Source organism: Alosa alosa, chromosome 10, assembly GCF_017589495.1.
Source record: "Alosa alosa isolate M-15738 ecotype Scorff River chromosome 10, AALO_Geno_1.1, whole genome shotgun sequence".
Classification (NCBI taxonomy): Eukaryota; Metazoa; Chordata; class Actinopteri; order Clupeiformes; family Clupeidae; genus Alosa; species Alosa alosa.
In genome coordinates, this window is record NC_063198.1 from 7941997 (window position 1) to 7954575 (window position 12579).

General features: G+C 43.8%; 1 protein-coding gene across 3 annotated transcripts in view; it reads right to left on the minus strand.

Moving 5' to 3' along the window:
• ripor3 (RIPOR family member 3) overlaps nt 1-12579 on the minus strand; it is a 29293-nt gene that overhangs the window by 10295 nt on the left and 6419 nt on the right. The window contains exons 2-11 of one of the 3 annotated variants that reach the window (XM_048254645.1): nt 10112-10162; nt 7316-7424; nt 3960-4103; nt 3590-3668; nt 2761-2784; nt 2244-2297; nt 1817-1966; nt 879-942; nt 739-782; nt 241-366 (exon numbers count right to left, since the gene is read on the minus strand). In XM_048254645.1, coding sequence (XP_048110602.1) covers nt 241-366; nt 739-782; nt 879-942; nt 1817-1966; nt 2244-2297; nt 2761-2784; nt 3590-3668; nt 3960-4103; nt 7316-7413 — 783 coding nt within the window. In that variant the 5' untranslated portion in view covers nt 7414-7424; nt 10112-10162. Of the gene's footprint in view, nt 1-240; nt 367-738; nt 783-878; nt 943-1816; nt 1967-2243; nt 2298-2760; nt 2785-3589; nt 3669-3959; nt 4104-7315; nt 7425-10111; nt 10168-12579 lie in introns of all 3 variants that reach the window. The other 2 variants (XM_048254646.1, XM_048254644.1) reach the window with 2 other exon arrangements.

Below are 12579 nucleotides of genomic sequence, written 5' to 3' on the forward strand. Positions count from 1 at the left end.
TCACATGAATGTGGATTATGAGGCATTAGTGGAACATTTGGTTTTTCAAGCATCGTTGCTAATCAGCACTGAGTGCCAAAGTCAGAGAGAGAGACTCAAAACAAGGCTGGAAGTAGTCTGTCATCGCTGGCCCCCATGGCTTACCTTCAGGGGCATCGTGTTTGGACAGGTGTGCACAGGGGTGGGGGTGGAGGGGGTGGGGGTTGGAGGGGTTGGAAAAGAGCATCACATGGTTCACACCTTTATCTCGAAGTTCTCGTGAATGTGTGGGAGGAAAATCATCTCCTCTTCATCCCAGTGCTGTCTGTCGTCTGCCTGGATTCGCCCCCGTATCCTCCAGCGCTGCCGGCCCAGCCGGATCACCACCTACACACGGCGGCATGGGAGGACACCCTGAGCAAACCTGTGTTTGAAGGTGTGTGTGTGTGTGTGTGTGAGTGAGTGAGTGAGTGAGTGAGTGAGTGAGTGAGTGAGTGCATGTACACTGTTGCGTAATGGATTTCATGTAATGAGTCACGTGTTTACGAACAATTGAGAAATCCTCAAAGCAATATCAACCATGATCAACCAAGCCTACAGTCAAGAGTGTAACACTGATATTTGAATTCCAAAGAATGTCTAGAAGAGTGTTTTTACTGGAACATTCATTCATCATTTACTGAAACAAAATGTTCCATCTTTGTTAATGAGAACCACTCTCAGTTAGATCGAGATAAGGAGAAGGAGGATAGATCTTACCTCATACTGATCCCCTGGACAGAGTCTTGCAAAGCCAATCAGTCCTGTTGGAGGGGATTTGGGGTGGGTTTTTTATGAGTAACAAATGCAATGTTTGTCTTTGTCATTGCAACATGCAATATGTCTGAACGTTGAATTACCTTTCATTTTGATTTGCAGTTCTCCCAGGAGAATCTCCAGCTCTCCTTCGACTACACACATGTCCTGGAAATCACATCTTAATCAGTTGCACAATATGACACACTGCACCTGCTTCTCTCCCCACTGTGAGCTGCTAATTAGCAATGGTGTTGAAGTGCTGTTAGACTCTAATCTACATTCACACGTTTGGGTATTTATTTAAAGTCATACTTCTGCCCTGGCTCATCAGTGTCTCTACATGGCATGCATATGTTAAGAGAATGTATTTCTTCCTATCGCTGAGGAGATCAGTAACCCTTTTTTTATACTTACATCAGATCAGGAACTTCTATGGCAAACTATGAAGGCTGAACAGTATCTTTCAGCATTTTATTACATTTTATTTATTCGTTTTTATTTGTTTGTTGTTTGTTTGCTTAAGTTGCACATGGAAACCCAAAAAATGTTAAATGTTAACCCAAAGTTACCAAATTACACAGACCTTAAAAGCATTTTTGTCAAAGAGACACTATCCTAAAAGGACCGTGATGTAACATAAGCTGAAATGCCTTCTCCAAAGAAATTTCATTTGTGGTAGCTGAATGATCTCTGTCTAAGTGTGTCTTGGTCCTGCTCTTAGCTGGGATGTGAACCATCTGGTTCAGTTAACCACTAACTACCCTTAGCCAGATTGTGTTGGAATCCCTCACGTGGACGCTTGTTTAGTCAAACAGTAGCACTTCTTTGACCTTCCCTGGCCTGTCGGCGCCATCTTTTGCACTTCTACAAGTTTTAATGGTTGTGTTGTTTTTGTTGCAGGACAGAAGATTAATGAGTGGAAGAACATGACCTGTGGAAGCTAACGTCTATAGATCTGCCTTGAGAGGTCTGCTAGTGTTTTAGGCAGGAAACAGTCGCGCATGCATGCATGCCTGGCCATCACGGCAGTGACCCGTACCTCCAAACTGACTCGGTGGCTACGGTTGAGTTCCATCAGGCTCTCTCTCGAGGCTCGAGTGGACGGTGAGAGAGAGAAAGCCCGCTTCATGTTCATGGCACCCTTACACAAGCGCCACTGGATGCAGTAAGACTCATACAGCTCCTCAACCTAGACACAGAAAGGCCCAGCATTATAGCCACTGCTCCTTTGGGAAAACAATATCCTTTTCTAGGGTTATGAGAGATTAAATATTATTAAAAGTCATGAGACGTTTTATGATTTGTATTTCTGAATAGTTCTTATTTCTCTTGGTATGTGTAGCTTCTCTCAATTCAACACCTTGGTTGAGTGTAATGACACACTATCTCTTTAAACTCAGAATATTGAGTTCTGGCAAGTGACAGGAAGAAAATGGACACCGGCCGGTTGTCATGGAAATTGTTACCTTGCTGATGTGGAACTCCAGTCTTCTAATATATCGCTCTAATGCACGTATCTCCTGCCATTGTCAGAGGAAAAGGTTCATTACAAGAAATTTAAAATAATCATCTTTCTCATGCTTATCCTCACTTTTTGACATTCACGTCAAATCAAGAGCCGTTCTTGAAGCACTGATAAATTGTTTGTCTTGACATGGCTATATATAGACATGGCTAAATACAAGTGTGAATTTTCTACCACAGAGCTTTTTAAGAGCAGCAGGGTCAGGGTGTACCTATCCAAACCACATTACATTTGAGGTGAAGGAAGAATCATGAACATTGCACAGGCCAGAATATCGAGTTCCTCAAATCTTGTTCCTAAGAACATGTTTTGCCTTCTCTTGTATAGAATTACTCAAATAGATCCTAGAGTTTATTGAAGATGATTGCCCTTAATGAAGCTCCTTTCTATCTGGCAAAGAGTTTGCAATGAATGGTTGAGGTTTTAGGAAACAAGAAGACTTCAAAACAGTGTCTTACCTTCTCTAAATCATACAGGAAAGCCTGAAGAGACAGGAATAGAAAACATTAGACTGGAAATTGGAAAAATGGCTGCTATGTTCTTAAGCCAATTAACTAGTGCATAAGCAAAGTGAAGTCTTGAACACATGCAAATGTGCACATGGTAGGCTATTACACATACCGATTTTTGTGGGTTCAGACATTGTTCTCATTGTACTGACACCAAGGAATAAATACAGGCTGAGATTTAGGGTTATGAATAGAAAGAGTTAGATGCTGTTTAGAGTAAAGAGATATGCTTGGCATTTGTGCGAGGTTTGGGCTGAGATTGGGTTTTGGTCAAGGTTCTTGATGGCTTGACTTGCTATTTTTTGCTTGTTAAAGGCTATTTGACGTTTCTTCTTAAGAAACGAACTCTAGTCTACATTATCAGATATGTACTTCTATGGTTTTAAGATGTATTTGTGATAAATGTTTATAGTGCCTCCCAAAGATGATTAGGTTTCTGATGATAATCTAAATGAATAACGGACTGTCTAAATATCTAGTGACAGTATCGACATAAGAGTGACATGACATAAGAGTGACATGACACTTTTGTCATAACAAGTTGGGGTTAGGATTAGGGTTAGGGTTAGGGTTAGGATTAGGGTTAGGGTTCATGTGTCATGACAGTGTCATGTCACTCTCATGTCGATACTGTCAAATAAAGTGTTACCAAATATCTATATAACAAATTAACTAACTATGTGTGCACACATCACAGTGAACCACTGTTGTGTCTTCAGTAAAGTACTCTTTGCAACACACAAATGTAGAATTGATGGCTCTGTGAGGGCCTGCTCACCAATCTGGAGTTCCTCTTAGTATCCCTCTGCTGGGATGACAGGAAGTCCAGCTCGGTCTGATGGCACTCTAGGTACTCCCTACAAGCACAGCGCAGAAACAAATTCAATTACCATGACAACTCTCTGCAGACCGCACCATGCTGCTGCAGTTGAAGGACGGGTGGTGTGTGTGTGTGTGTGTGTGTGTGTGTGTGTGTGTGTGTGTGTGTGCGTGCGTGCGTGCGTGTGTTTTTGAAAATAGAAACATAACTGCTTTGTTCCATAACAGCAATAAATGTGTCTGTGTGAGACTCTGTGTAATACAAGCTTCAATTTAGTAGTGCACAAACTCGAAAAAAAAACTATGCATGGTAGAGTCATTAGACTCACTTTAGACCTTTCCGTAAGGCCTGGAAGATCTTGTCCACCTGCTCTGGCTGCTGACCCCAGATGTTGCTGTTGATTCGGCTGGTCATCCTGGGAGATTTCCCTGACAGCGCTTTGGTCCTGAGCGAGCTACGCACGGAGTGGACCCTGCAGAGTACAGCATGCGTAGGTAAGGAGCAGATGAACCATTGAAGCGTCTGCTAAATATCAGTCATCTTTACTATGACCTTGACCTTCACTTTGACCTTGACCTTCACCATACCCTGTTCCTCAGTCTCAGCCTTGTGTTTATTCTGCTGATTGGGTTCATTTGTGTTCATTCTTTTTTAGAGGAATAGTCCATTTCAATTGTACACTGGATGTCATTTAACATCCCCTATATGCCATTATAAGGCTTCTTAACATAATTACACAGTATCACAGAGTATTTGACTGAGTCTTTGTCTCACTGAAATGAACATAACAACTAAGGGAAATAACAGACTATTGAATGGTGAAATAGCCTGAGCTTGGAAGAGGAAGCATATTCCACATTTTTGACCTTGAGATCATCGTATAACATTTGACCCCTCTCTGTTTATCACGTTTGTGTGGGAGGAGTAGATCATTATGTTCCTGGCTTAAATTTCCTAGTGTAATCATAATGTTATTTCTTCCCTCAGATAAGTCAATGTTTCATTGATGTAAACCGTAGCTCCTCATATTTAAAGTTAGTTGTATTGCTTTCTAATTTAGGTTTTGCTGTGAAATCATATGAAATCATCAACATGACTCAAGCAGATTGAAGCAGGATGTAGAGTATAGTGTGGGGGTGAAGTGGGGGTGGAGGAGTGAGCTCATGTTATGGAACGTGACTGGGTGACATTGTTTATGTGAACCTGAAGACACAGTCCAGTGGGGTAGTGGTTCCCACTGGGGACTCACGCTAGCAGCTGCAAGGCTTGCATAAGTGATGCTGAAGGGTCATACCCTGCCTCTCTACACACAAACTCTCTCTCTCTCTGTCTTTCTCTCTGCTCCCCCTTCCTCTGTCTCTCCACAAGATGAATGTTGATTAATCCCCACACTCAACACAGTCACGCATGCATTCCTCTCTGTCCTGTACTATGTGTGCTGTAGTATATATATCCCCCACATTCCCCTATGGGGCCAACCTTAAGGCAAATTAACACAAAGGCATTTACATTGTCATACAGCAGGATCTTATATCCAAAGCAACATGCAGTGCAGAGAAAACACATGCAAAGTCAGGTTGTCAGTGTGTTTGAGATGTGCATCCCTGACCCTGGAGCCCGTTGGGGTTCCTTTGCTTGCTTTTGCATTGCTTAAACATATTTAATGGCTTTCTCTTACAATAGACATACTGCACTTTGCTGTTACATGGCCTGTAATGGGAATGCAAACCATAACAAGCTAATCTACAAAAGCCTCGGGGACTCCAAGAGTCTCCAAGTTCATTCTAGTTCTTGGCCAGCATCAGGATCACATTGTGTTTATAGATAACAGAAGAGGCCTGTTGAGTTCTCCGTAGTTGGGGTAGATAATCTAAGGTCAATTTGACACAGTTAAGGAGATCTGTTGTTGTCATCCAGAAACATACACCATTTTAGATTATGAGGTGGCTTACGTACTGTGTATTGTGTTCTTCAAAGGACACACCCTTCACATGAGGCTGCTTATCTATCATTGGTGCTACAATAGTGACTATAAAGTAGTCAAATAGTCAAATAGATCTCATCCACATTATATTAAATAGTCAAATAGATCTCATCCACATTATATTAAATAGTCAAATAGATCTCATCCAAATGGTCACATAGTAATGATGAGGGTCATGATGAGAGATCTCATCCACATTATTTTGTTTTTGTTTGAAAACGAGTTCATCTTCATCCAAAATGATCTGTGTCCAAACTACATGGCAAAGAATACTGTGAATACGTACAGTATGCACTGTAGATGTGGGGTGATGGGAAGAGGGCTGCTCACTGAGGGCCAGATGTACGCTTTTGCGCCCACTTCAGTCGTATTTGTTTCGCAACGTGCGTGTAAAATCATTGCGAGGTATGTACAAACAGGCCGCAAAGATGTCAAAGCGCAAACTGCCTGTTGCGGGAGTTGAAAAGGGCGCATTGCGTTTTTCGTGTCGTGCATATGCATTCATGGGAGGATCCAGCGGAAAGTGGGAGTTTAGTGTAAAGAGATGGGAGGGGAAGCGTAAATAGCGCCTAATTATGTATTCCGCGGTATGTACAAAGACTGCTTGTGAAAGCGCACATCTATTCTGCGCCTAAATACTTCCGCCTTGTAAAAGCAGGTGTTAATCCAAATTGCAGTTCAATGCGTCAATAAGAGAACCTTTCAAAGACAACAGAATCGCCATTTAGAAGACCAGTTTTTTAAGTAGTACTATCAAAAGCAACCTTAACTTTCGTTGGCCTTTCGAATGCCAGCTAGCTTAGCTGTGCTTGTGGAACGTTGGTAAACCTCACTCCCCGACGCCTCAATAGTGCTGCTGGCATGCGAGCCAGTAGCCTGGGCTATTGGCTCAATTGTTAGCGCGCTCGCCTCCCGATCCGAGGTGCTGCTGTTCGAGGGTTCGAGTCCGGGCGTGTGCAGGGCTGAATCGCGCAGGTTCAACACAACGCATGTTACATTGGTGCCATGACCCGGATTGGGAGTGAGGTTTAGGGGGGTGAGTGTAACGAATGCCAGCTAGCTTAGCTGTGCTTGTGGAAAGTTGGTAAACCTCACTCCCCGACGCCTCAAGAGTGCTGTTGGCATGCGAGCCAGTGGCCTGGGCTATTGGCTCAATTGTTAGCGCGCTCGCCTCCCGATTTGAGGTGCTGCTGTTCGCGGGTTCGAGTCCGGGCGTGTGCAGGGCTGAATCGCGCAGGTTCAACACAACGACATTATACTTTCACTTTCACGTCATTAACTTAAACTTTCCTACTTGCTAGATTTCAATCTTCCATAGCCTACGTACACAAGTAGTTTGAGTAGAACCACTGATCTTCATTATCTCTCTGCTTTTTGACATCGTATCATGTATTTCATGATCGCTAAACGTTTGATTCTTTTTAATGTTGTCATCAGTTAACTTCATTCAACTGCGCTTGTATGTAGGCTCTGCCATTCAGTTGTGGACGTTCGTAAATTGGGCGGAGAAAGGCAGAGAAAGGCGCAGTTTACACTAAGGATTGAAAGATTGATAAATACAACGGAAACTTGGGTCTGACAGCGTTCGCAATCTGCGGTTTGTCCATGACGCTGATAACGATACGTTCACAAATGTTCGTACAGCTGGCCCTGAGTACACAAAGGTGTTATAATGTGCGGGGTGTGTGTTGGTGTGTTACCTGCGTCTACTGCTCACCGAGCCGTAGCCGGTGAAGGAGCGACTCCTCTGTACCATGCCGGTCTGTGCAGGGAACTCAAACCGCAACTTCACAGACATGCCCTCTTCCCCTGAGGACACACACACACACACACACACACACACAGAAGATACATTAAAATCCAAGAAAGATATTCAAGAGTTCACACTTCAAACACATTCCAAGCACCTCTCACACATAAATGTAAGCAATAGGACCTCAGGGAAAAGGATACTCTCTTTCTCACCACAGTCAGCATTCACATGTACACACACACCGACACGGACACACACACACACACCCTCTGGAAAAAAAATTGAGAAATAGCTCCTTAGATTATGACTTCTAGTGAACTTCTGGTGAATTTGAATTAATTGATAAATTGACATAAATATACTTCACACATTACAGCATTTACAGCATATATCACGCTTATAATACAGCCTATTAGGCCTAAGGCTCATTAGGCTGTATTATAAGCGTGATTTATAGGCCTTGGGAGGGCCCTTCACCTATTATTTCCCTCTCTTCTCCTAACTCTTTCAACACAAGTCTAAATAACCAATAAATTACCGAATAACCGAATATCAAGCGGTTGGGTCCTATATCTGAACAACATAACCGGACATTTGGAACTCTGAACTTAGCTGGCTCTTACACTATTTCCCTCCTAGTATTTCGGACAGACAGTATGTAAATGAGCTCATGTCTGAACGAAGCTTATGCAGAGATTCTGTCCATGTGTTCAACCATGTTCAACCTGTTCAACCACGCGAAGATTCTGACCATGTGCGTCGGCGTCGTTTACACATAATGTTCGCATGTAAGCATCATATCTGAATCTCCTGAAGGGTCGGACATCTGTTTGAAAAAGATTTGCATATAGTGCGGAGGACATGTCTGAAAGCAGCTATAATCGTTGTTCAGGTCAGGTGAATTAAGATCAGAGGCAGAAATGAGCTTAATGGTGTTTCAAGCCCCTACCGTCGACTTCAAGGCAGTGCTGCGACCGTCATCTTCAAGACACCTAACCCTAACCCTTGCCTAACCCTAGTGCCTTCCATGCAGCGCTGGCTGGAAGACAATGTTGGGGGCTTCAAACACCATAAAACCAGAAAGGAACAAGGTGTCAAGTTTAGGCTATTTATTTTGGACAATTGATTTGTGGGTATTGAAGTTTATGTGAGCTGCGTGAGGTAGTCTACTGCGTTGCATTATTAGTTTAGAACACACTCCCCGATAGGTGAGTCGAGTCTCGTTTTGACATGTCAAAGGTATCTGCAACTACGTGTCATGTGCGTTGAGGCAAGGATAATTGTCTTGTCGGCTATTTTTTATAAATGAAATGAAACTTGAAGAAAGAAATACAGAGGACATGACCTCTGTGTCCTCTATGGTAGTTACGGCCATGCACACACACACACACACATACACACACACACATGGTTATGTGTGTATACATAACACTCAGACAAATGCAAAAGCCCCTCAGCCCCTCTCACCATCTGTACCCCACACAGCATAAAAGCACCCAGGGTGACAAGCCACCCTGTTTTCTCTGGTGAAGAATGTCTCTGGCTTTCTCCTCCTCTTCTTCATGCCATATTTTCTTCCCCCTTTTGTTATTTTACTCCCCGCTTGGACGCATTCCTTACCAGCCACATGTGTGCCCAATCTATCCCCCCCTCCTCCGCACAGTACAGCTCTCTGTCAGGGCAGGGTCAGTGTCAGTCTGTGTGTGTGTGTGTGTGTGTGTGTGTGTGAAGGAAACACACGTTTGAAATACGCTGCCACTCTCCTCTGACTTTCCCTCTCTCCCCCTCGTTTGTTTCAGCCAGCACGGAGGCAAGCGGTGGCCTCTGTAGGCCGCAGCTGTCAGCACTGCTGTACTGAATAAGGAGAGCAGTGTGTGTGTATGTGTGTGTGTGTGTGTGTGTGTGTATGTGTGTGTGTGTGTGTGTGCGTGTGTGTGTGTGCGTGTGGTGTGCGTGTGCGTGTGTGTGTGTGTGTGTGTGTGTGTGTGTGTGTGTGCGTGTGTGTGTGTGTGTGTGTGCAGATGTCTTGATTGCGAATGCAGAAGCATCCTCTCTGGTCCTCTGCCTCTGTCTTTTTGTTGAGTTGTAACTCACGTCCTGCTTCCTACAGAAGGAAGAGAGAGGCCTCCAGGTAGTGGTGGTGGGGAGTTGGCTCAGAGGATGGATGGTGCTCTGCGCCATTGGAGTGTGTGTGTGTATGTGTGTGTGTGTGTGTGTGTGTGTGTGTGTGTGTGTGTGTCTGTGTGTGTGTGTGTGTGTGTGTGTGTGTGTGTGTGGGGGTGGTCACGTGAAATGCAGGTATAGAGGCTCTGAGTCCAGCTCTTTCCACTTACTCATATGTACAAGACAAGTACATCTGAGGTCTTGGACTGCAAACGCACATTTCTTCTTGGATTTCTTGTATTGGTTGGGGACTTTCCACAGCGGCCAAACCTCTCAATCACACATAAGTACACACATCCAACAACCTAGCTGAACTATTTCAGTGCATCAGGATGCACTGCACCCATCACAGTAACTCTGCACAAACCATTAGAACTGCAGTAAAAAGTCACTAGTGAGTTGGCTACCACACAGTTCTGTACAGCATACTACTACATCCCTGCAGACATGGACAGATTTTAAACACATGCTCCACTGTATACAGTGCCTAAGCACAGCAATGACTGACAAACAGAAAGAGGCACACCACCATATGGCAACTGGAAATTCCCCTTGTCATCGTTTTGAGGAGTGCACTTACACAAATGAGGGGCTCCAGACAGGACTCATTATGCCCATGAAGAGGTAAACACTAAACTTGTTCAGGGAGACAGAGAGAGAGAGAGAGAGAGTGGAGAACCATGCAGATAAATATTTATGTCCAAACACATGTTAGCAGGAGAAATCATTATGACAGCCCTGAACGCTGGACCCCCACATGGAAACACACAATGCAACATACATACAAGCCCAGTGTTACGCACAGAGGAACCCCTGTTACATGGCTTTATATGATCCTTGGGCAATATTGATTCCCTATTAGTTTTTTCTCAGCAATCAAAAGTTTACAGCCTTGGAATGTTTTTATGGGTCATACGTATTCAGGTCATGTGTATGTCATTGACTGTGGAGTGAAATTAGTCTGGGTATTTTTTAGTGGGTTCCCAAATAAAGGACCACTATTTCACTTGACCTGACTTGAGTTTGCTGGATCATTACTGAACTCTCTTGACATCAATATGCAGTACAAAGAATATAAAAGCGTCTGTCAATTCTGTTCTCCCGATGCAATGTCCTGAATAGCCATGGCCTTGAAAGAAGACATTTTGCCTCCTTTTCCCTCAATAGAGGAAAGAGTGGACGAGATTCCACCATTCTTAATAGATTGTTTTGAAGAAACACTCCGATCATCTGAAAACTGTTAGCAACCCACACAACGTGAGCTTGTGCTTCTGACAGATAAGCGAACAAGTCTGGTGTGCCTGTGAGGCTGTCAACAAGAAATGAGTCCTCCTCTCTACACTCCTTCAACAATCTCTGAACACACAACACATGATGCATCTACAAACACAACGCTGTGCGTGTGTGTTTTCAGATCACAGCGTTTGCAGCTTTGTTTTCTTTAACAAAGTGAAGCAAGTTAATGCTGTTGTGTATCTGACAGAGGAAGGGATGGTTTATATTTAAGTGGTGTGAAGGAGGCCATGTGCCCAAGCACTGACTGGAGTTCCTCAAGCAATTTGAATCTGGTCACTGTGTTAAATTAGACTCCCTGGGCCCAGCATGACAAGCACTGCAGCTTAAGAATCCAGGCCAGTTGAAATATTAGCACAGAAATTGAGTCCAAGTTGAAAAAAAAAAATGTTTTAAATACAACAGAACTTTTTTGGCAGATCTCCAAAATCCTGTTGAGTGAGTAAGTGTGTGTGTGTGTGTGTGTGTGTGTGTGTTTGGCTCCTTGTAACAAAGAGTTGAGGGCAAGGCTAAGAGTTGCAGATGTAATTCATTTCAACAGCTACATGTTTTCCATTTCCACACAGTTCTCCACTCATTTTCCAAATCATAGTGTAATAATGTGTGGCTGTTGACACTCAGCAATAACTGTTATCATCCACGGTGTGAATATTATCAGGCAACATCCAATCATCAAGGCAAGATCCCTGTTTGCAAACTGTGAACTCTATCCACAGCTCAAAGTGCAGTGGACACCACTAAGTGATGTTTGATGACTATTAAAGTGCCTGATTAGATCAGATGCTCTCAAACAAACATCAGATATTGTACACATTCAGGGCTTTGTTTGTCAGGCAACTGGCAACAAAACATGTTAGCGATAGCAGGTAGCTTTAGTTTATCTCATTAATAGAAGAGGATTATGGGTAGAAGGGTAATCGACTTAGCTAAGCTTCTTTACAAGGGCTCTAAGTCACTGCCCAAGATACTCCAGTGCACAGATCTCCCACCGTGCTTGCTGGCAGCATGTCGTGGTATCATGACAGCTCAGTGTTTGAGTTTAGATATTGACTGCTGTGATCTTCCTTTCCCTTCCCGTCCTTGGCTTTCTCCCCAACCTCATTTGCAATGCATGACTCTGGAATAAAGTGTCCACCATGTTTAATGGATTGTTCTCTTTGGCACATGTCAGTGTTTGCTTTTGTGTTGCTCAGGTCACCATTTGGGGAGGGGAGGGTAGGGGGTAGTGCTTCTCTCTCATACTACCATAAGGTATTTCAGGCATAGTTTTCACTGAGGAGAGAGAGAGAGAGAGAGAGAGAGAGAGACAGAGAGAGGCCCCCGAGTGAGGGTTAGTCATGAATGAACTCCAGCGTGGCATGCCCCTGAGCTGGACCCCACTCGTCTGGAGCCACGCCATGGATGACGGACAACGAAGGAGCCCAATCTCTTAAACATCACAAAGTGCTGTTTCACCACCACCACCATACACCACCACCACTACACATCTCCTGAAGCCCGCTGCATAACCTGAAAGGGCCTCTGCAGTGAATTCATCACGCAGAAAGACAAACACTGGAGGTGTCCATGACTGAAATCTGAAATAGATCACAAGGTTCCATTGTTCATACTAATTCTATTGGCATGGACATAAGGGCCATGTGTGTTTGGTGTTGTTACCGGTGAATGACAGGCTTGATGTGATTTTTTAAGATTAATAACTTGAGCTGTTCAATCTAAACAATGCAGGCGGCCAAACACCAATATGAACGTCTG